The sequence below is a fragment of the Acomys russatus genome, chromosome X, assembly GCF_903995435.1.
Source record: "Acomys russatus chromosome X, mAcoRus1.1, whole genome shotgun sequence".
Classification (NCBI taxonomy): Eukaryota; Metazoa; Chordata; class Mammalia; order Rodentia; family Muridae; genus Acomys; species Acomys russatus.
This window is the reverse complement of record NC_067169.1, coordinates 19,080,442-19,103,650: the sequence shown is the minus strand read 5'-3', so window position 1 is coordinate 19,103,650 and position 23,209 is coordinate 19,080,442. Positions and strand designations below refer to the sequence as shown.

At 41.0% G+C, this 23,209-nt stretch overlaps 1 protein-coding gene across 2 annotated transcripts in view; it reads right to left on the bottom strand.

Annotated features, from left to right (window-relative positions):
• Clcn5 (chloride voltage-gated channel 5) overlaps positions 1 to 23,209 on the bottom strand; it is a 156,788-nt gene that overhangs the window by 91,854 nt on the left and 41,725 nt on the right. Inside the window, exon 2 of one of the 2 annotated variants that reach the window (XM_051142287.1) lies at positions 15,881 to 15,982. The exons of the other annotated variant lie outside the window; for it this stretch is intronic. Coding sequence (XP_050998244.1) covers positions 15,881 to 15,982 — 102 coding nt within the window. The remainder of the gene's footprint in view (positions 1 to 15,880; positions 15,983 to 23,209) is intronic. 2 annotated transcript variants of the gene reach the window in all.

Below are 23,209 nucleotides of genomic sequence, written 5' to 3'. Positions count from 1 at the left end.
CAGCTTGGTCTACAGAGTGGTTCTAGAACAGCCAAGGCTACACAGAGAAACCTTTCTCCAATAAAGAACGGGTAGTGCTGGGGGTGGTAGTTGAACCTACATGAGGTTGTCTAGCATGCATGAAGCTCTGGCCTACATGGAGGAAGTGAGGCTGAAGGAAAGGCAGGTGGAAAGGGAGGCAGGAAGGAAATGAAGAAGAGAGAAGAGGTGAAGAAAGCGGGAAGGGGGTGTAAAAAGTAGAAATGGATGCCAGGCCTGGCGATGCACACCTTTAATCCCAGTACTCCAGAGGCAAACACAGGCTGGACTCTATGATTTGAGGGCCAGCCCGGTCTACACAGAGAACTCCAGACCAGCCAGGGCTACATAGTGAGTCCCAAATCAAAAACAAAAACAAAAAGAAAAGTAGAAATGGAGGCAGGGAGGGATTTCTATAAGGAGAACAAAGAAATGTGTAGAAACTATAGGGTTTGGGGGATGGTTTTTGGTAGAGAAGGAAGTGCTTTTTTTTTTCTTTCTAACTTTTTGTTTTGTTTTGTTTTTTCAAGACAGGGTTTCTCTGTGTAACCGCCCTGGCTGTCCTGGACTCACTTTGTAGACCAGGCTGCCCTTGAACTCACAGCAATCCGCCTCCCTCTGTCCCCCTAGTGCTGGGATTAAAGGCGTACACCACCATGCCTGGCTCCAACTTTCATTTTTAAGCAATACTTTTACTAATTCTTTGAGAATTTCAATGTCTTTTGAACATATACACCCCAATTCCTCCCATCACTACCCTCTAAACCTTCCTCCTACTCCCCACCCAACGTGAAATTTCTTTTCCTTCTTTCCATAAGGAAGTGTTGTTTAATCTCACACCTTCTTTTCAAATGGGCAATGTGCCAGCACATTTAAATACAAATACACATAGAGGTACAGAGGAAGTCAGAAGAGGGAGCTGGCTGCTGAACCAGCACACTGAGTAGGGATAGGGACTGGGATCCACCACACAAGTGGAGCCTCTGACTGTGACTTCGTATGTTCTCAGTGGAGGGGCTGGCCTTGGCTACTGCTGACAGGGGTAGCAGGCAGCAGAGCTCACTGCAGGCATATCTGTATAGTAACTGGAAGACACTGTGTGAGCATTGAAAGACCTGTAGTGATTCATTTTCTTCAGGGAAAGAGAAGGCTAGGTCAGCAGCTATGAGAGTGGAGGAAGGAAAGGAAATGACACTAGAGGTTTGAGCAGGAAAAGGGAGTTGTGAAATAGTTACCCAGAAAAGCGTTTCTTAAACATTTCCATATAGTGAGACAAAGGCAGGTGCGATCCGTTTGCTTTTAGCTAAAACCGGGACTTTAGTATGTGTTAACCTCAGTCCATGTTTCAGTTTTTACAACCCCAGAAGGTTAGTACAACTAGTTACTCCATTTACATATTGTGAAAATTAAGACACAAGGCAAATTGCTAATCCAAGATCAAAAGGCTAGTAATAAGACAAACCAGAATATTCCCTGGTCTCACTGTCAAGGCAATGGGCCTATCTACCAACCCCAAAGCTTTGTATACTCACAGGTAGATGAGAACCAAAGGTGATGTGGATCTCCTTTCTGAGACACTAGGGTCACACATGTGAGTGGAGGGAAGAATTGGAAGAGAAAAACTACAATAGGAAAGCTGACGGTATCGGGGTATAGTTCAGTGGTAGGGCATGTGCCTAAAATGTGCAGGGCTATGAGTTCAATACCCTGTAACCATCACCAAAATCAACCAACCAAACAATAAAAACCAATACAAGAAAAGAAATCTCAGGGACTGTCATCAATGCGTGTGTGTTCTATTCTATTGCCGTGAAAAGACATCATGACCGAGGCAACTTATAAAAAAAAGCATTTAATTCAAGACTTGCTTATACTTTCAGAGGGTTAGTCCATTATCATTATGGCCAGAAGCATGGCAGCGTGCAGAAAGGCATGCTGCTGGAGATGGAGCTCACGTCTGATCTCCAAGTTGTAGGTTAACAAAGTCAGGCTGGGCCTAATGACAGCTTTTGAAAATTCAAAGCCCATATCCACTGACATAATTCCTCCAACAAGGCCACACCTACTCCAACAAGGCCACACCTCCTAATCCTTTGCAAACAGTTCTACTCCCTGATAACTAAGCATTCAAATATATGAGCCTATGGAGTTGTTCCCATTCCAACCACCATAATGTATGTGCACGTGTGCATATGTGCATGTGTATTTGGGGCAGGGGGCAGAGAAAATGCATATGTGTTTGTTTCAGAACTAATTTGATGTTTTCAGTTCATCATCCTACAAAGCATGTTTGTAGGCATGGAACTCAGAAAGCACACTAGGCAACCCTGGATCTATAGACCCTATGTGTGGGCGAGAATGAAGACAGCTGACACATCAACATGTGAGGCATGTAAGACAAGTGGGATCTCCTCTTGTCTCCCTTCCTGACAAAAGATGCACATGGACATGAGAATGAGGAGGCATGGGGTGATAAGTGGCCTCATTCCCCTATATCTATGTGTGTAGCATGTGTGTGCACCTATGCATCATAATACCCATGTCTACAAGACAGTCACTAAAACCTCCCAGTCCCAGAAAAGGGTCATGGGCTCTATCCTGGTGCTGTGTATTTTCTGTTTTAGTGTGCACATACCTCTGTGTGTGTGTGTTAGGGGACACTAGAAAGTTCACTCTCCTATAAGCTTCATGTATAACAGGGGGACTGAAAATATATTTATTTTACCCCTCAAGGCATATGAGAGAATGAGTGGGTCAAATGCCTTGGACTGTATGTATCTGTGGTCCTACACACACACACACACACACACACACACACACACACACACACACACACAGAGGCTCAAACCCAGCGAACCCTGTGCTATGTCAGGAATATGTAAATAAATAAGAAAAGTAACAAAAATGTTTGCTGAGTCAGGAGGATTGCCTTGAGTGGAGCCAGGCTGGGCTAGGTAGATAGTGCCAGAACATCTAGGACTATATAGCAAGGCCCCATCTCATGCTAGCTGGCTGGCTGGCTGGCTGGAGGGATGTATAGATGGATGGACAGATAAATGAATGGATGGGATGGATGGATGGATGGATGGACGGACAGATGGATAGACAGACAGATGGGCAGAAAGATGGATAGACAGACAAGTGGACAAAAGAACAAATGAACAGATGGGCAGACATATGGATGAACAGACAGATGGACAGACGGACAGACAGGTGGGCATGTGGACAGACAGGTCGACAAATGGATGGACAGATGGACAGATGGACGGATGACAGACATATGGATGGACAGATGGACAGGCAGACAGACAAGTAGACAAACAGATGGACAGATGGACAGCCGGGCAGACATATGGATGGACAGATGGACAGACAGATGGATAGACAGGCAAACATATGGATGGACAGATAGACAGACAGACAGACATATGGATGGACAGATAGACAGGTGGATGAATGGATAGAAAGATGCACAGATGGACATATGGATGGACAGATAGACAGGTGGATGAATGGATAGAAAGATGCACAGATGGACATATGGATGGACAGATAGACAGGTGGATGAATGGATAGAAAGATGCACAGATGGACAGATGGATGGACGGACAGATGGAGAGACAGATGGAGAGACATATGGATGGACAGACAGACAGGTGGACGAATGGATGGACAGATAGATGGATGGACAGACGGACAGACAGATCTTGCTCTCCTGCAATCTGCACAGGTGAAAAGAATTTGCAATGTCTACTTTTCTACAGTTAAAGACATACAGAAAGGATGGGAGGTTCTTTGTTCAAGCAAAAAAATACACCAAGACTCATTCACTCAAACCCCAGGCATGGAAAAGTAAAGATTGTTGTACCTCCCAAGCATGAGTAAACAAAAAGATGAAAGTGGGAAATAGGGCTGAAGTTTTCACACACCTCCAGCATTTGTGTTGCTCAAGCAGCACAGTATAGTCTAGGCTTTGTGACTCCTTATTCTGCCATTAATAGCCACATCTAATCTCTCCATACCTACATTTTCCATCAGTGAAGTGGACATAGCAATAGCCCTGGACTCTTAGGGTCACTGTAAGGACTAGCCAGAACACTGTGGCCAGCATCAATATCTGGAACACTATACATGCTAAATATGACCTATCAACATTGGCACCAGGAGCAGCAAAGTAGGGCTCTGGGGATTGGTCACTAAAAGATACCCATAAATGCCTTGTACCCCAAAAAGTTCACCTTCCTTCTTAACTACAAAAGAAGCTTGTAGTTGTGTCCACATCTTTGTTCAAGAAATGCAGTTAAAGGAGAGAGAGGGTGCTAAAGAGACAGACACAGATGTGGAATCCTCAATTAAAATGCTCACTTTTGAGGGAGAATATGGTAAAAATAGGTCAGAAACTGAGAAAGCCTAGACATGTGTTCAGGAGGTAAGATACTGGGTACACTATAATGATGAAATTATGCAACAGTGACACATGCTAGATGAGATATTTAAAAATGTGTGTTTGACACATGTAGCAGGATCACATATCAGCAGAACAAGCCAAAAAACTAGCTCTTAAAAACTTTTGAGAAGCCAGGCAGTGGTGGTGCATGCCTGTAATCCCCGTACTTCGGAGGCAGATGTAGATGGATCACTGAGTTTGAGGCCAGCCTGGTCTACAAAGAGAGTCCAGAACAGTCAAGGCTACACAGAGAAACCCTGTCTCAAAAACAAAACAAAACAAAACTTTGAGATGATGCTGCATCCAGAATCAGGAATACTCTTCAAGACAGACAGACATTTAGGAGTTGCTATGTATTAACATAATCACGATCACTATGCTTGAGGAGCATAAAATGTCTCCTCAAGTGGTGGTCCTAGGAAAAGGTAAGATTCAGTCTGATTTGAAGACTTTCTAAAACAATGAGGACAGAATTAGCCCATATAAAAGGATATGCTGAACAAAACTACTCACACAAAGCAGTAGGTAGTGTATCAGTAGTAATAATAATAATAAAAGAATTTAGAGCTACTTGCTATAAACCAAATGGGTTTGAATAAAGACCAACCAAGAGGATGGGAAAGACCACATATGTCAGGAAAAGGAGCTAGAATGCTGGCGGGTAAGGCAGGGCAACACAGCAAATGCAAAGGCACTAAATAAACTAGTTTGGGAGCAATGGAATGTTCTTCCAGAGAGAAGAAGGTGAATAAGGTCAACTGGCGACTCATTCTGCCCAGTTTTATGAAGATGAATCTTGCAATAGTCTTTGGAATAAGGCCTGAATAAAGATAATAGCCAAACCAATATATCTGAAATGAGTGTGAGGTGTACTTTCAATGAGCTGCAGACCTTGAGTGGTCAAGCTTGAACATGATTATAGAACAAAATGCTAAAGATGGGACTGGAGAGATGGATCAGCAGTTAAGAGCACTTTCTGCACAGACATAAATACCAAAGTCTGGATCCCAACATCCATATAAATGGATGCTCCCACATAGGTCTGTAACCCCAGCACTGAAGAGAATAGAAACAGAAAGGATCCTGGGGCTTGCTGGCTGCCAGATTAGGTGCATTATGCAAGATCCCCATTCAGGGAGCGACCCTGCCTCAAAAGAACAGGTAGAGAGTAACAGAGGAGGGCAATCTCCTCTAGCCTTCTCATCTGCCAGAGCACATACATGTGCACATACAACACACACATGAGAGGGGGGGGGAGGGAGACTCCAGCATGAATGCAGAAAATGACTCAAGCCAAGAATTAGATCATCAGCAGAGGGTTGGGTGGTCTTAGCACCCTTCAGTAAACTGGCCATGCTACACTGTAATGAATAAACAACATAATTCTGTATGCTGCACATACACCAAGGCGTTCATTCTATGTATTTGCTGCCCTTGGTCCTGGGCAGGCTACCTGTGCTGTGCTGGTGATTCCTCGCCTCCCCCTGACCCATGCGCCAAAAAAGTATATGAAACACTAATACTTTTCTCATTTCCCAATCCCAGTAATTCTAAAGCCAAGACATAACACGTGATAAAAATGGCAGCTGAGTGAATTTCATTTTTTATTGCTCAAGGGAAATTTCAACAACAACAACAACAAAAAAAAAATCCTGACAACTTGGAAGGAGCTTACACATGAGCTCAAGTCCCCTCTAAAAATAGAGACAGTTACACCATTCATTTGGTACAGAAACGTATTACATGTTGCCACTTGGCTGAGGGGCAGAATGAGGAGAGCCATTATCTCTTTGCTTAGGCTTTTCTTAGGAGCTGTCAGTCCTCTGCACTTCCCGTTTCCTTCAAAAGCCTGATCTAACTATGTCTCTGTTACGAAGTTCTCATATAGCCTTTACACACATCCTGCTTTGCCTCCAAGTTGTTTGCATTGTGCCTTATGTCTCCCCCAAGGGAACAGGCTGACTACCAATTCTCCAGGCCTCGGATCCAGGTAGGGTCTCCTTCACTTGTTATGAAATAGATCTATTTGATCCCCATTTTGTTCTAAGTATTGCCATTTCAAAAGCCCCAAAATGTCTTATCAGCAGCTACTCCAAATCACTTCTTATCCATATTGCACAATATGGACAAAGTGGTTACTAATTCAAGAGGGTTTCAGGGTGCGTCACGTTGAATGACACAAGCTCCGTCCTTCAGTCTGTTCTAGCCACCCACCTAGGGTGTGGTGGCCACTAGCATGACAAACACCACCCACAACTTACTCTGTAATGCTAAAAGTTTATGAATAAGTCTTGATCTGAAATTACATCCAACAAATACGCTGAGTTAAAGGTTCTTCTCTATTCTCTCACTTACCTAGAGAGGAAATGGACATATTAAAGAATCCGGAGACTCTAGTGCCCTGTCTGATCTGAGCTATCCCTTAAGAGCAAGTAGCTGGCACTTGTGCAGCTTAATTCCTTCATACCAAAGTTCACATTAAGGGCTAGGGGTGTGGCTCAGTGCCCACACAGCACTTACCTAACATGTGTAAGGTCCCGGGTTCCATCCCCAACACCCTAGTAAAACCTGCCAGGCCACAGAGAAAGAGGATACAGGCAGTCCACATGAAAGGACAGATGTTAGGGGAGGAAGGCTCCCCCTTTCTGAGAACTAGGGGGTGGGGATGAGGAAGACAGGGTGGGACTGAGAGGTAATGAGGGACAGGACTACAATCAGGATGCAAAGTGAACAAATCAAAAATAAAAAAAAAAATTGAAAAGTTATCATGAACAAATATTTTCAGTAGGGGGAGAAAACCTGCCGAAACTGTTTAAGAATTCCAATTTTGCTTAACTTTTGAGACTTGGTATTATACATTTTAAAAGACCATGCACAGGCCTCTGTCATATACTGTTTGCCCCACAGCAGACTCAAGATGCCACCTTCTATAAATGGCAAGGAGACTACACCCAGGAAATCTCAACAATACAATTCTCTAAACAAGACCTAAAAAAAAAAAAAAAATGACAACACTAATTGACAAGCCAATGTGGATGGAGGAATTCTCACAGGGTTTATCCCTATATGAAGCGCTACAAGCAATTAATGGTTACTGCGACGGAGACTAAGTCTTCTCCAGGGATGAGCCCCTAATAGGTTAGCTAGTCCCAAGGGGTCAACCCTAAACACATATGAGCAGCACTAAATGATCTCAGCGGGTTTATTTATAAACTTATATACATACCTATAATTACCATGAAAGAATAAAAGGCAGTGAATTTGAGAAGGAATGGGAGAACAAAGGAGGAATTAGAGGGAAAGAAAATGTAAATGCAATACTCGTATAAAATTCTCTGTAGTTTCTATTCTCTCATACATGATATGCCCTCTGACATTTCCCCTCCTTCCTCTCCTCCTGGTCCCTCTCCCCACCTCCCCTCTGTGCCCCATCCTATCTACTCCTCCATTTCCCTTTAGAAAAGGGCAGGTCTCCCAAAGCTCTATAAAATACATAAATAAAATAAGTTTTAAACCAATGAAAAATGAAAATATGTTGTTTTCAAGGTTTCTGCAGCAGGTACAAGCATGGACAAAATATTTCTAGAAGTATCTACTTTCCCAGAATGGAATATAAGACGGAACAGGACTGTATCAAATGATATACTATTATAATTTGTGCTATAAGAAGATTATAATTTTACAAAGAAGGCTTAATAAAGCACTAAAATTAATAAGCTACAATTTATAACAAACCAACCACCCTGCTATTCATAATTTCTCCTTTGACTCTGGCATAAGGTGTCTCCCTAATTCTTGAAATGCTGTTATCATCTTTTATCTAAGACTTCAAGGATCTCTGGGGTTCCTGTGCACCCCTCTAATTCTCTTTCCTTCCAATCTTTGCTGTTATCTTGCCCTCAAGGTTCCTAACATGCCTAGTCTGGGCTGAGAATACATTTTCCTAATCAACACGAAATTCTGTTAGGAGCTTCAGACATCATTATTCTCTCATGAATTCTAAACTCCGAATAGCTAATTCCTGCTCTCTCGTTCATGCCACAGCATAATTCAAGCCATTTGTCACCAAATAACAAGTTTGAGGCCTGAAGCACATATGCAAAAGCAAAGCCATTATAGTTCCTCAAAGGAGGATTTTTTTTCTCTCTCTCAGAGTACCCTGCAATCACTATTGTTAATTTTGTTCTAACTACTTAGGTTTGTTTTCCTCCTCCCTTCCCCTTTAGTCCCATAAATGTAATTTATCACTGAGTCTGGGTTTGTTTGTGTCCAATACTTTCTGCTTATCCTTTTCCTTTCTTTTTAACAACTTATTTGTACGTGTATTGGTGTTTTGTCTGTAGCATATCTGTACATCATGTGCATGTCTGCTACCTGTAGGGGCCAGAAGAAATGAGGGGATCCTCTTGAGCTGGAGTTCCATGTGGTTGTGAGCGGCCATGTGGGTGCTGGGAATCGAACCCGGGTCCTCTGGAAGAACAGTCAGGGCTCTTAACAGCTGAGCCATCTTTCCAGTCCCCATCTCCTTACTTTCTATTCCACTTTCCACTCAGATGCCTAGGGCCTGATTGTTTTACACCTTTTTCTCACTTGTTCCCTTTTGTTAGTTGAACTCCTTCCCTGCCTGGTAGCTCTCCACAGCCTTCTTCTCTAGTCTAGCCAATTTCCTTGCTCACCCCCACCACCAATCTCCAACCAGACTTGCATTTCTTGGCCACAGTCGACTGTCACCCCCATCCTTCCCCATGTCTGAATACTAAGTGTTAATTAAAGGTCAGCCCAAGTCTCATTTATTCTTTGGTATTCTTCTCTTCCTTTCCTAACCTCCCCCTGGAGCAAAGCAGTTACTATATTATATTGACATCAGCACCCCTCTACTGCTCCTTGAACAATAGCAGAATTCAAAGCATAGTTCTCTGGCGTCCTTCACAGTGCTTTTGGATCATATAATGATTGCTCAAATTCTTAGTTTTTTAGACAAAGTCTTGTTTGTTATCATGCATACCCTGGACTGGCCTAGAACTCACTATGTAGCCCTGACTGGCCCAGAAAGTGCTAGGATTACATACATAAGTTACTTAATTAAAAAATAAAAATAAAAACAACCCTGACATTTTCTTTCTTTCCTCAGTGATCACATGCTGAATCCAGAAGAGCCCATGAGTTATGACACTTGTCCCACTTCCACTAGTCTGGTTGCTATGGAATTCGACACATGAAAAACACACATGACATAATGTTAAACAGCTACAATTGTAAAATTTCTGTAACAAAAGACCACAAAATGCAACTAGATATTCCCCTAACACATGGAAAGACTTGCTTCTCTCCCACCCCATTCTGCTGGAAACGAAGCCCTTAAATTAAAAGGCAAGGAGAACCGGAAACCCTTCCTTCTACAGATCTCTGGAGAAACATTGCTCTAAAACTGACCCTGGTGGTGGAGAGGTGGGTGTGAGGAAGAGACCGGAAAAGTCAAGAGCTCACATCAAGGGAGGAAAAAAACCCAAATATACTGGAGCCCAGCACATCTCTCTCAAAGGCCAGAGTTCACAGCAGTCTCACTTGCTAACTGGTCTTGCTGGATTCTTAAGTCTGTTTAAACTATCCTGTTGCTTAATATCACTCTGCCACCAAATAACAAGTCCTCCATAGCTAGCTCAAGGAAACAGCATAGCAGCCACACGCCCTGCTTGTACTCGGCTTCCTGTAACTTCAGGAGCTGGCTCTTCATGGGCAAACAGAATTGAATTAACTACTTATGAAAACAAGGAGAAGTTATAGCCCCACATATGCAAACCTTTATGATTGTAATATAGTCCTTAATTAATCATATGGGCAGGCAACCTCAGAAGCTGCTAGTGTTTACACCTCAAGGTTAATGTAATATTTTAGTTAAGAAATTATTGCTGGGGCGTGTGTATGAAGAAAATAATGTGCAAAACCCACTCAACCGATTGGCCTAGCAAAATGTTTGAACTACACCAGACTGTCAATGTCACCATTTTTCTCCTTGAGTCAAAAGCTAAGAATGGCATTTAAATATGTCTTCCTTATTCCTAAACAGAGGTCTTAGAATTTTCTACCAGCCATGTACTCAGATCATTGCCAGATTTTTTTTTTTTTCTGTTTAACATTTAATGTAATCTAAGCCCGGAGGTTGTGGCACACGCTTTTTAATCCCAGCACTGGGGAGGCAGAAGCAGGCGGATCTCTGAGTTTGAGGCCAGCCTGGTCTACAGAGCAATTTCCGGGACAAGTCAAGGCTACAAGGAGAGAAACCCTGTCTCGACCCTCACCCCCACCCCCAAAATTTAAGCTTTTAACTTTTATTTTCGTCTGTTTTGTTCTACGGCAAGGTCTCAAGTAGCTCAGGATAGCCAAGGATATCTTCAATTCCTAACTGTGTTTCATTTCCCAGTTAAAGGCATGGACAACCTAGCTGGGTGATCACCAGGAATTTTACTGTGTGCTGATTAAAAGGCCAACTCTATAAGCCACAAAATGTCTTTCAAAAGAAAGCAGGCATGTTTGCTAGCCACAGGAGCTTTATGAGGGTTGTGTCTAACTCTAGGATAGGACATACATGGCCTGTGAAAACTCATTTGAAAGACAGCAGTAATAGCTGGAAAATGGGAAGAATTTTGCTATTTTCTTCATATTGAAATTTGAGAGGCAAATATATCTTCTACATTATTTATTATTAAGTGGAAAGAGTAACCCATGTACAGAGTGCCTGCCTATCTGAATATTTTCATGCATGTGTATGGAGATATGAGAGAGAAAAAAGACACACACTGAGAACCTTTTGTAGATTCGATGGCGTAAGTCAAGATGTAGCCAGCCAGCTCGTAAATTTGCCACTAACCACAAGTAAAGATAATTCAAAACACCTGGACGTCTTAAAAAAAAATGAACTGAAAAGACCCTACAAATCTGGGCAGTTGTCAGAGTTTGTGCTGTGGGACAGATGGCATCAATGCTCTTAGGACAAAGAAGCAAGTCAAAGGTGTAATTCCCTCAACCGAGCGGCACCTCTGCACATGGATTACCCTTTCCAGGTCACAGTATACACCCTTCCTAATGCTATGTGTTTAAGAAACCATCCTTGGGGCTGTGAAAGAAGGCAAACAAGATTCCCAAGTAAAGTCTCACCGCTTTTTGGTTACGCACCTGTGTTCACTTTGCGGCAAGGCACTGAGCTATGACTTTGGATTTGTCCACTACTCTGCAAGTGCGTTACAGCTTAATTAGCAAGTTTGCCATTTTCTCAGTGCCCTTAGTCTAAAGTGGTAGCGTCAGTAAATGCCTTGACACACAGATGTTTAAATGGCATAGGAGAATTCACTAGTTGAGATGGACCAATGGGATACCAACAACAAATCCTGACCTTACAAGAAATGCACAAAGAATAAACTACTGGCCAATCAATCAACAGTTGTGGAGACTGGATGACCTAACCTGAAATGGGCTAATTCAGCTCTCTCTAGGTATATTGCTTTCTCTAGCCTCTAAAAAAATGTGTGTTCACACACACATACACACAGGTTGAAATTAGACAAATAAAAAATATTTGAAGTCTCACAATACTCCTAACGCATGACAGTCTATAAAATTGAGACTCAATATATCTGGTATGAAGCAGGATAAAATGTCTAAAAAAAAACCAAAAAGTACCACACCCCGTGAAACCTTCCACCACAGTCAACTCTGCAGAGTGACCAACAAGTTCCATAAGAGATAATGCTGGAAAGTGCTTTATATGTGCCTAGACTATAATCCATCAGTTTAATGTACTTTTAAAATATATGTTATAAGTACCTTTTTATATATTATTGAGGACACGTTTTAAAGGAGATAACATAAGATATTTTCATCTGCAAAAAATCTGCTTCACTTCTTTGGCCCATATGTATCAAAAGACTTATATGGCCAGCTGCTAAGATACAGTATGTAGGTTTCTGGAAGGAAGACATGTTTCATAATCTGTAGGAACTCAGGCTCCTTGCAAAAGCATGAATCAGGGGAGCCTAACAGAGAAAGGATGGTTGTAGAAAAATAAGGTACATACAACAGTGCTGAACAGTATAATATTAAAGGGATTCCAGCCAGGCAGTGGTGACACATACCCAGCACTCAGGGAGGCAGAGGCCTCTCTGTAAGTTCGAGAGGCCAGCCTCATCTACAATGCTAGTACAGGACAGCCAAGGCTACACAGCTTCATGGAATTGCAAGGTGAATCCAGCCTAGACCTGTACCCCAGGCAGATAAGGTAGCTGACAATGAGACAGGGCATCATGGGCCAGACCAGTGCAGAGAGAGAGACTCGGTAAAGAGCAAGACAATGTGAGAAGTGATAAGATAAGGCAGGGCCGTGTTACTCACACTATGGCTCAAGGCCTGTGTCAGCCCCAAGCTCCTTATTATCTATGTTTAGGGAGACAAATACAGGCATCAGCAAGTACATATGAAGTTCTATACCAATTAGACAGTGAGTTTATGTCTTATGAATCTAATAATAATGAAGCTTATCTTCATATGGCTTTATATGTTTAATTTGCAATGATTTTATTATATTTTGCAAAGATGACAATCTGTAATGGTTTAAAGAAGCTAAAACTGTAATTAAAAATAAACAGGTCTTTCAGCACAGCTATTTCAAGAAGGAATGGTAGTGAGCAGACTGTGATACCACCTACAATTGAAGGGGCTAAGGTATTTTGGAGTGCTAAGTGATTTAAGAAAAGATCAATTAGGTTAGGGGAGATAACAAAAGCCTGGAAATTGCAATAATTTCTAGTTCAGGCCATAAATACTCATGAATAAGAAAAGAAGATGATGAAAACAATGACTTTGTAGGACATGTTTGTTGGGTTTGATTGAAAGAGGAAAAAAATCTAGTAGGCCCTAATGGGATTCAGGTACTTTGGAACATGATGGACAAGAACAGTACTGGAGGGGTAATGCTTCCATTTGCTGCCTATGTGAGGATACAAAGGCATAATAGGAACCCAAGGTTTCTTTTTTTTTTTTTTCAAGAAACAGTAATTATTTTTTTAATTTTTAAAATTTTAATTCTATTAATTTATTCAGATTACAACTCAATTGTTATCCCATCACTTGTATCCTCCCGTTCCTCCCTCCCTCCCGCTTTCACCCTATTCCCCTCCCCTAGGTCTATGACCGAGGGGGACCTCCTCCCTCACTATATGGTCATAGGCTATCAAGTCTCATTTTGGTAGCCTGCTTATTCTTTCTTTGAGTGCCACCAGGCCTCCCCATGAAGGGGAGGTGGTCACATACGGGGCACCAGAGTTCACGTCAGAGTCAATGAATGTCCTGTCCACTGGGTAGATCTGAGTAGAGATTTGCCAAGGTTTCTTGATGAGCCAAAAAGGACTCAGTTTCTCTAAAAGCAAAAGCTAAGTCCTAAGGAAGGATGACAAGTAATAGGCAGGTTAGTAAGAAACTAGGAGATGCAAAAGGCCTGCTTGCAAGATGCAGGGGGATTTTCTTCGAGGTGAGATGGATTGGGATTGTAAACACAGAAAGCAAAGGAGTTAGTTAGAAAAGCAACAGTTAACAAAGGGACTGTAAGCAATCTGCAAACCAGTCTGCATGCTTCCTTCCCTGAAATCCCCTCACACTCACTGAGTGCATCCGAAAATAGCCATGTGCCCAGCCTCCCTGGCCCTCCTTCTCAGACACAGGCAACAGAATGGCATCTGAGATTCTGAACAGATTGCCCCTTTGCATGAGGACTTCCAGGAAGAATGAAGAGTCCTTGGAAATACTGTCACATAAAGTAACACCAGTGGTCTGGAAGTATTCAATTTGCAGTATGTGGATCATGCCAAAGACATCATAGTAGTCATTTTTTCCCCCTTGCAAAAGTTGTACCTGGCAAGGCTGGATTTAATAAGCAGCGTTTAATAGACTGCTTTTTTAACTTTTATTGAGTTTGCCCTCTGACAATTTTATACATGTATAAATACATTCTAATTATCCTAGACTTCTTTGAACAGTGCTTTGCTGTTAGTAACTCAAAGGTACACACACACAGATAAACTCCATGAATCTAGTGAAGAGATGGTCTTACCAGATAAGACACTACCTATCTTGTATAAGAACTGCACTATTTAATCCCCAAAGGAGATAGCTGCGAAACGCAAGAAAAGGCCCCCATATAAGGAGACTATGAGCAGCTGTTGACCAACTTAGCAGGTACAAACAACGATGTGGCCTCAGTTTCAGACAGATTGCCGTCTTGAAATTTCAATAAGCAGATGATATTGATGGATTTAGGCCAATGAAATATTTTAGGCGCATAGGACAGGAACACAAAAACAGTTTATCATTTCTAAAGTGTGTTGGCAATATCACCCGGTTCCCTCATCTTCTTCCGCGTCCCTGTTAACTTTTCCAACTTGTCCTTGTTGTGTAATTTTCTGTTTGGGAAGATTACCAAGGTCATCAACCTTTGCTGATAAGTTTAAGCATATATTCTTTAGACCAGCTTTTTAAAATTAAGCTACAGAACACTTAGTTCTTTTTTTGTTTGTTTGTTTGTTTTTGTTTTCCTTTTTTATTATTAATTTATTCATATTACATCTCAGTTGTTAGCCCATCCCTTGTATCCTCCCATTCCTCCCTCCCTCCCGCTTCCCCCCCCCTATTGCCCTCCCCTATGTCTGTGACTGAGGGGGACCTCCTCCCCCTGTATATGCTCATAGGGTATCGAGTCTCTTCTTGGTGACCTATTATCCTTCCTCTGAGTGCCACCAGGCGTCCCCATCCAAGGGACATGGTCAAATATGGGGCACCAGAGTTTGTGTGAAAATCAGATCTCCTTCTCCACTTAACGGTGGAGAATGTCCTGTCCATCGGCTAGTCTGGGTAGGGGTTCGAAGTTTACTGCCTATATTTTCCTTGGCTGGTGCCATAGTTTGAGGAGGACCCCAGGGCCCAGACCCGCCTGTAGGTTTCCAGGACCCTCTGGATCCTTCTATTTCCTCATTCTCCCAGGCTTCTCACACCTAAAGTCTCAATAGGATGTCCTCCCCTCTGACCCACTTTCCTGGTAGGTAAAGTTTTTCATGGGGACGTACCCCTTGGACTAGTGTCTCGATATAAGTGAGTATATACCATTTAACTCTTTTTGCTTCTGGGTGAACTCACTCATTATGATAATTTCTAGTTCAATCCATTTGTCCACAAATTTCGGAAATTCCTTGTTTTTTAATAGCTGAGTAGTATTCCATACACAGAACACTTAGTTCTAAGGCACAGTTCTACATATTTGCATCTTTTCCCCCTGAAAATGTGATTGTTCCATAGTGAAAGGGGAGTAAACATACTGTGATGGTTCATTTTCATTGTCAACTTGACTGGCCTTGGAATCACCTAAAAATATACCTCTGGGGGTGCCTCCAAAGGTATTTCCAGAGGGAGTTAAATGAAGAGGGGAAGATCCATCGGGAATAGGAATAGTATCATCCCTTGGTCTGGGGTTCCAGGCTGAAAATAAAAAGAGGCACAGGATAAGACAGACTGAGCATCAACACCAGCCTCTCTGCTTCTCAACTTCACATGGAACATGACCAACGTCCTTATGCTCTTCCACCATGCCTTTCCCATGGTGATGAGCTATGTTCCTTAAATCAGAAATCAGAACAAACCCTTCCTTAAGTTGCTTTTGTCAGAGCAATGAGAAAGAAAGCTACCATACACATGTACTAGTGCACATAACCATACACAGACGCACACAGAGACAGAATTAAAAACAATGTCAATGTAGTTTCAAGATTTATTTTGTGTGTGTATAGGTGTGTGTGTGTGTGTGTATGTGTGTGTTACAGGTGCCCACAGAAGCCAGAGGTGTCAGAACCTGGAGATGGGGTTACAGACCGTTGTGACTTGCCTGACATGGATGCTAGGCAAATGTGAATCCTTTTCAAAGGGCAGTATGGGCTCTTTATGGCTAAGCCATCTCTCCAGCATCAAATAAATTGAGTATTCTTTTTTTTTTAATTAAGGAAGAAAGGGCTCATTTTAGCTCACAGTTCTAAATTACAGTCCATTGGGGGTAGGGAAGTCAAGTCATCAAGAGCCTGGAGCAGCTGCTCACATTATGTCTACAGTCAAAAGCCAAGGGCAATGCAAGCATGCCAGTGCCCAGCTAGCTTTTTCCACTAATAACTCAGTCCAGGACCCCTGCCTAGGGACTGTTTTTACTCACAGAGAACAGATATTCCTATCACAACTAATTCCCCACAGACATGCTCACATCCTTTCCTGTGGTGATTCCAGATTGTATCAAGTCGGTAGCTGAAACTGAACATCACAGTGTTTGAAAAGATAAGCCAGTGGCGCACGCCTGTAATCCCAGCACTCTGGGAGGCAGAGGCAGGCGGATCTCTGTGAGTTCGAGGCCAGTCTGATCTACAAAGTGATTCCAGGACAGCCAGGGCTATTATACAGAGAGACCCTTTCTAAGAAAGAAAGGAAGGAAGGAAGGAAGGAAGGAAGACAGGAAGAGAGAAAGAAAAGAAAGCAAGCAAGGAAGGAAAGACGGAAGGAAGGAAGGAAAGAAGGAAAGAAAGAAAAGATAGATAAGTTTAGCCTGATTTAAAGTTTATACAATGTATACATGTACAAAACACTACATGGTACCCTATTAATATACACATTTTATTCTTTTATTCATAAGTTTTGTTAAGATAAAATTGGTAAGAATATATTGATTGAAAAAAGACAGGTGTCCCTTACAAACTAAATAAAAGGCACTTAAATTAGGGCATTCTATGTGCAAATATGCTAACATTCATAAACAAGAACTTTCTCAAAAGAAAAATAGGTACACAAAGAAGAATAAGGAACCTAATAAAACAATAAATAAGCAATATTATAAACAAATTTCAAAAGAAAATAAATTTATCAATAAATTTCAAAATAAAATACTTAGGTATTTTGAAAGAAAATGAAGTGATCAATAAACTCACCATACAAATGGCTTCAATCAAGTTAATTTTCATGAGGCAGATGTCAAGTTCATTATGAAACCCAAAAGTGTGTCAAAAACCTCCAAAGGAAAACTACAGATTGGTTTTATTTATGAACAGAGGTATAAAACTCTAACCAAAATGTTAGCGAATGATATATCAACTTTAAAGGGATTCTTCATTCATCTTCCCTAGTTAGAAACACAAGTAGTCAAAAAAAAAATAATAGCTGAATAAATATAACTGTTAAACCCTAAAACCTAAAGGTTCAGCATTCAATCTGATATTTTTAAAAATAGAAGCTCTTTTCAGCTTGTCTTGGAGTCACAGGCACTTAGGAGGCTGAAGCAGGTCGTCCTCAGCTACACAGTGAGTATGAAGCCCACTTGGGCTGCATGAGAGCCTCCTGCAGAAGCATGTTCTTTTAATATTATATACGATGATAGAACTAAGGAAGCCAGCATTCTTCTGAAGACAGACATTAAAAAGAAAGATATGTAGTCACAATTCCTAATTAACTATGATAGAAAATTTGATCACTATATTCAAATATGAAAAGTAATGAGTGATGTAAGATTTAATGAGCATTATCCTCACACTACAGAATTATCTAACCTAAAAGATGGACATATTTGAGAACCGAAACTAAAAATTATGTGTTCAGAAAGTAAAGCAAATTACAAAAATAAGCTACATTGCTGTTCCTATAATAAACATCTGCCAAACACTGAAAGGGGGGATGAAATCTCTTTTACCCCATCAACATACACACACACACACACACACACACACACACACACACACACACACACCACAGAATTATTCTAGATGAGCACATATATATTATAAGAACTAAATATTGAAAAGATGGCAATAATTTAATCCTTAGGTTTTACCACGATAGTTTTATATTTCTATCACTATTCCATGACAACAATATGATGCCTCAAAGCCTAGTTTCTAAATATCAAGTCAAGAGCTCCTCAAAACAAAGGTTATAGACAGACTGTTTTAATGAAGAACTCATGAAACAAAGCACAAGTAAATGGTTGTGAAGGACACTGACACTACAGTATTAGGTAGAAAAGAAGGCAAGATCACATCAACACATCACATGTTGACTGTTTTGATGCAGAACTCCCTATTCAGAGAACATGCCTGCCCAGAAATAGCCCTTTCTTCTTTATCAAAGGCACTCTGTACAAAACATATTTCATATGTGAACATGGCTGTGTTCACATTTTTTCATCCCCAAAATGTGATCAAATCGTTACTTCCTTTTACTTTACTCATCGATGCCTCAATTTGAGGTATTTGCACATGAACAAAGCAAATAATCTGTCTCAAATTATTTATGCAAATTATAGATTTTTTTCTCTTCCAATTATACGTCAATATGGCTGGGGGAGGTACAGACTCTTAAGGAACTTAGGCAATCCTTTAATTTATCCATCAAAAGTATTTGTATCCTACTGATGCATGGAAATTAATCAATAAATTAAATTAATAAAATGTTAGTTGAAAGAATCTTCAACTAACATCTATAGTCACCTATAGTCACAGCACTCTAAAGGGTGAGGCAAAAGGATCACTTGGAGTTCAAGGCCAGCCTAGGCTACATTGTGAATTCCAGGCCAAAGGAGTAAGAACCTCAAAACAAACAGACAAATCAACACCAAACAAAGAAAAGAAGGAAGAAAAAGACTAGGCCCAGAGTGGTAGTGTACACCTCCAATTCCAGCATTTGGAAACTAGGGACAGGAGAATCAGGAGTTCAAACTCATCCTTAGTTGTATAGCAAATTGAATGCCAGTCTAGGCTATGAGATCTTGTTTCCAAAAAAAAAAAAAAGTAAGATAATAACGAAAGCAAAAATTAAATGTCTAACAAGCAATAAAAATCAAAAAGAAGATGTTCTCACTTGACACACATACAGGCGGAAGCAAAAGAAGAATCTGTGACAACGGACATAGTAGTATCAAGAATTGGGGTTGTAAATGCGTTTCTATAAGTGCACACATGCTTGAACTACAACAGTGAAAATGCTTTGGTGGGATTTTTGCCGCGTGCATTCAAAATCTGTACTTCTGGGAGAAGGGCAGTCTTTATGTAAGTCATTCAGTGGGTCTCTGTTTTCCTCTCCTCTATTTCTCCTAATTGCCAGACGCATGAAAATGAAGTCCTTCTTGCAAATGACTTGCTGTACTTATTGAAAGGGGGCTTTATGTTCTCATCTCCTAGCTTAGAAACCAGATGAAGGAAATATGGTCTGTGCCTTCACTTTGTAGAAGTTGCTCCCCACTGCTCTTCCCCATGACCCTTCACTGAATTCTTTCTGTGATCAGCAGCCCTTGATAGGATTACAAAAAAAAAAAAAAATGCTTTTCCCATTCTGTATCATACCGTTGTTATCTGTTGGAATTTAAAAAGAAATCCTGAAAGCAGACACCCGAAGCCTCCCCTCCCGCAAGAGGCTCCTTCACTGAACCTATGCTCCTTGGGGCCCTTTAAGACATTCAAAGAGATTTTTAAAAGTTTATTCTGACATTTATCCATAATTTCCCTAAAGACCATCTATTTAGTAAAGGCAGTTTTTAATCACTGTCACTCTGATTTAAAAAAAAAAAAAAAAGGAACAGCCCAAACTTAGAAGAGCAAACAGAAAGAAATGAGCATAGGTGATTATGGCAGATAAAGGAAAAAGGACCAACTGATCATCCCAGTTCCTGCCAGTACTTAGCCTACAGGTTCTTAGCATCTCAAAGCCATAAAATTGAAAGTCCAAGTATACTGGGCCCAAGGACTTAGGACTTAGACTAATTCCCTAAATGATGCCTCCAAGACCTTGATGAATTGCAAATCCATGCTACAGAGGCTCCGCCCTTAGCTTTACTACAAGTGACTGTAGCACATAGCACTCCTCTCAGTATCCTTTAGCTATTCTGCTCAAAGGTCAACGGTTGCTATTTTCAGGGTGCTAGCAAGAGAAAGGAACACATCTGTTAATGTTTGAATTTCAATCGTGTTTCTTGAAAGACACAACTTTTACACTTTCAAATTTCGTTTAACAAATATGTAAACAGAATGAAGACCCGCTAAGACTAAAGCATTAACACTGAGCATGAAACATTTGGATACCATGGTGGCTTCTGATGGAATTTCAACACCAGTTTGGGATTTTCTTTCATTTCATCATTTTTTGGGGGGGTTAGGATATAGTGTGTGGTTTCAGCTTCCAGAATAAAAATAAATGAAGAGTAGACAAGGCCAAGAGACTGAACAATGCATTAACCATGAAATCTGAAATTAGTGTAAGATGCAAGTAACTTCAACTATATAGGCGACTGGATAGAGAAAACCAAGTTCACATCATGCCTTTGGATCACACTGTGAGAAATAATCGTTCTTAATGGAAAGGAATTGTTAATAATTGCTTTAGAAAAATGATTAAAAGTCATTCCATATGCAGCAAGGATTCAATCTTATACTTATGAAAGATTATCAAAGTGGAACAACGGGCTAAAAATCGGCATAGTGGCAAATGCCTGCAACCTAGCTATTTAGGAACCTGTGGCAGGAGGACTGTGATGCCAAGGCCAGTCTGAATTATATTATGAGGCCATAATCTGAAAATTGAAATTAAATGAAAAATTAAAAGCTGTATCTTAATTTCTTAATGCAAATTTAAAATAAAGTGCACTAAAATTAAAATGTTTAAACAAAATAATAAGGATAAAAGTAGCCACGACTTTGATTAAAAAGATGATTTGATACAGAAAATTTTTTAAAATTCTGACACAGTCTCATAGTTGATAAGCTGATAATTTCCTCTGGATTAAATAGATAAATAAAATACATCTAAAACATATTTCATATTAGTGTGTGTGTGTGTGTGTGTGTGTGTGTGTGTGTGTGTGTGTTCGTTCCATGGTGCACATGTGAAAGTTAGAGAAAAGTTTGCAAGAGTTAGTCCTCTCCTTGTTGGTTCTGGAGACCTAACTCAGGTTGTCCTTACCCACTGAGCCATCTCACTGACATCTAAATCATATTTTATAGAAGCCTTTTAGGCTTCGAAAATGGTTTTGTGTCATGGCTGGAAATGTAGCTCAGTTGGTAAAGTGCTTGCTTAACACTCACAAAGACCTAGGTTAAAGTTCCAGCACTGCATAAACTGGGTATGGCACATGCCTCTCAACCCAGCATCTGGGAGGTGGAGCAAGGTCATCCTCTGATACATAATGAGTTCAAGACCAACTTGGTTTCCGTGGAAGCCTATCTGTGGAAAAAGAGATACCATAACCATGGCAACTCTTGTGAAAAAAAAAAGCATTTAATTGGGGCTTGCTTACGGTTTGGTGAAGTCTGTTATCATGATGGGAAGCACACAGGCCGACATAAGGTGCTGGAGAAGTTCTACATGCAGATCAACAGGCAGCAGGAAGAGGAAACACTGGGCCTGGCTGAACTTGAACCCTCAAAGCCTATCCTCTGTGACATATGTCCTCCAACAAGGCCACACCTACCTCAATAAGGCCACTCCTCCTAATCTTTCTAAGTAATGCCACTCCCTGATGATTAAGCATTCAAATATATGAGCCTATGAGGGCCATTCTTATTCAAACCACCATAGAAGTTTACACTTCAGCTGTTCCCATTAGAATACTATGCCTCCAGCAATACAATCTAATCATGCTATACTCTCTGGAATTCTACTATCTTTCCACATACATTTTGCTCTTGGCTTAACTGTACATATTGGCTTTAAAAATATCTGGGTTTGGGAGTTGGAGAGATGCCTTAGAGCTTAAGAACAGAATGTATACTGCTATTGCAAAGACTCTCAACTTTGATTTCTAGAACCCACCTTGGGCAGCTCACAGTTTCCTGTAAGTCCAGTTCTAGGGGGATGCAAGATTTTCTCTGCCCCACCCTCCCTGGATACTTGCATTCATGTGTGTCCACGGGGGGGGGGGGAGGGGGAGAGGGAGGGAGAAAAAGAGAGAGAGAGAGAGCACACACACACACACACACACACACACACACACACGATGGAGGGAAGGAGAAAGAGAAAGAGTGAAAAATAAACTTTTCAGAAAACTGTGTAGGCCTGGTATGGTAAGATGCAACTATGATCTCAACATTCAAGAAAGTGAAGTAGAAAGAATGCAAGTTGAAATTACCTGGGCTTTGTATACATGTGTAATAATATAAATGTATATGTGAAAAATGTTTAATAAACACAAAACAAATTACCTGGGCTACATAGAAAGAAGGTGTTCTCTGTCTCTGTCTCTCTCTGTCTCTCTCTCCCTCTGTCTCTCTCTCTCTGTCTGTCTCTGTGTCTCTCTCTCTGTCTGTGTCTGTGTCTCTCTCTCTGTGTCTCTCTGTCTCTCTCTCTCTGTCTCTCTCTCTGTCTCTCTCTCTCTCTCTCTCTCTCTGTCTCTCTCTCTCTCTCTCTCTCTCTCTCTCTCTCTCTCACACACACACACACACACACACACACACACACACACACACACACACACACACACCATTTGGGAGGAGTCAACAGGCCAATTCTTTCTTTTCAACATATGACAATACCTAAACAAAAGGTACACATAGATTAAATAGGGGTTAAAATTCTTATATAAGAATTTTCAAAGGAGATTTGAAGACAGGCAGATAGAGACTATAACCAAAAGCAATCAATGTGGACATGTATTTTAAAAGTCGAAATTGGCCCCAGGTTCAATCCCCAACA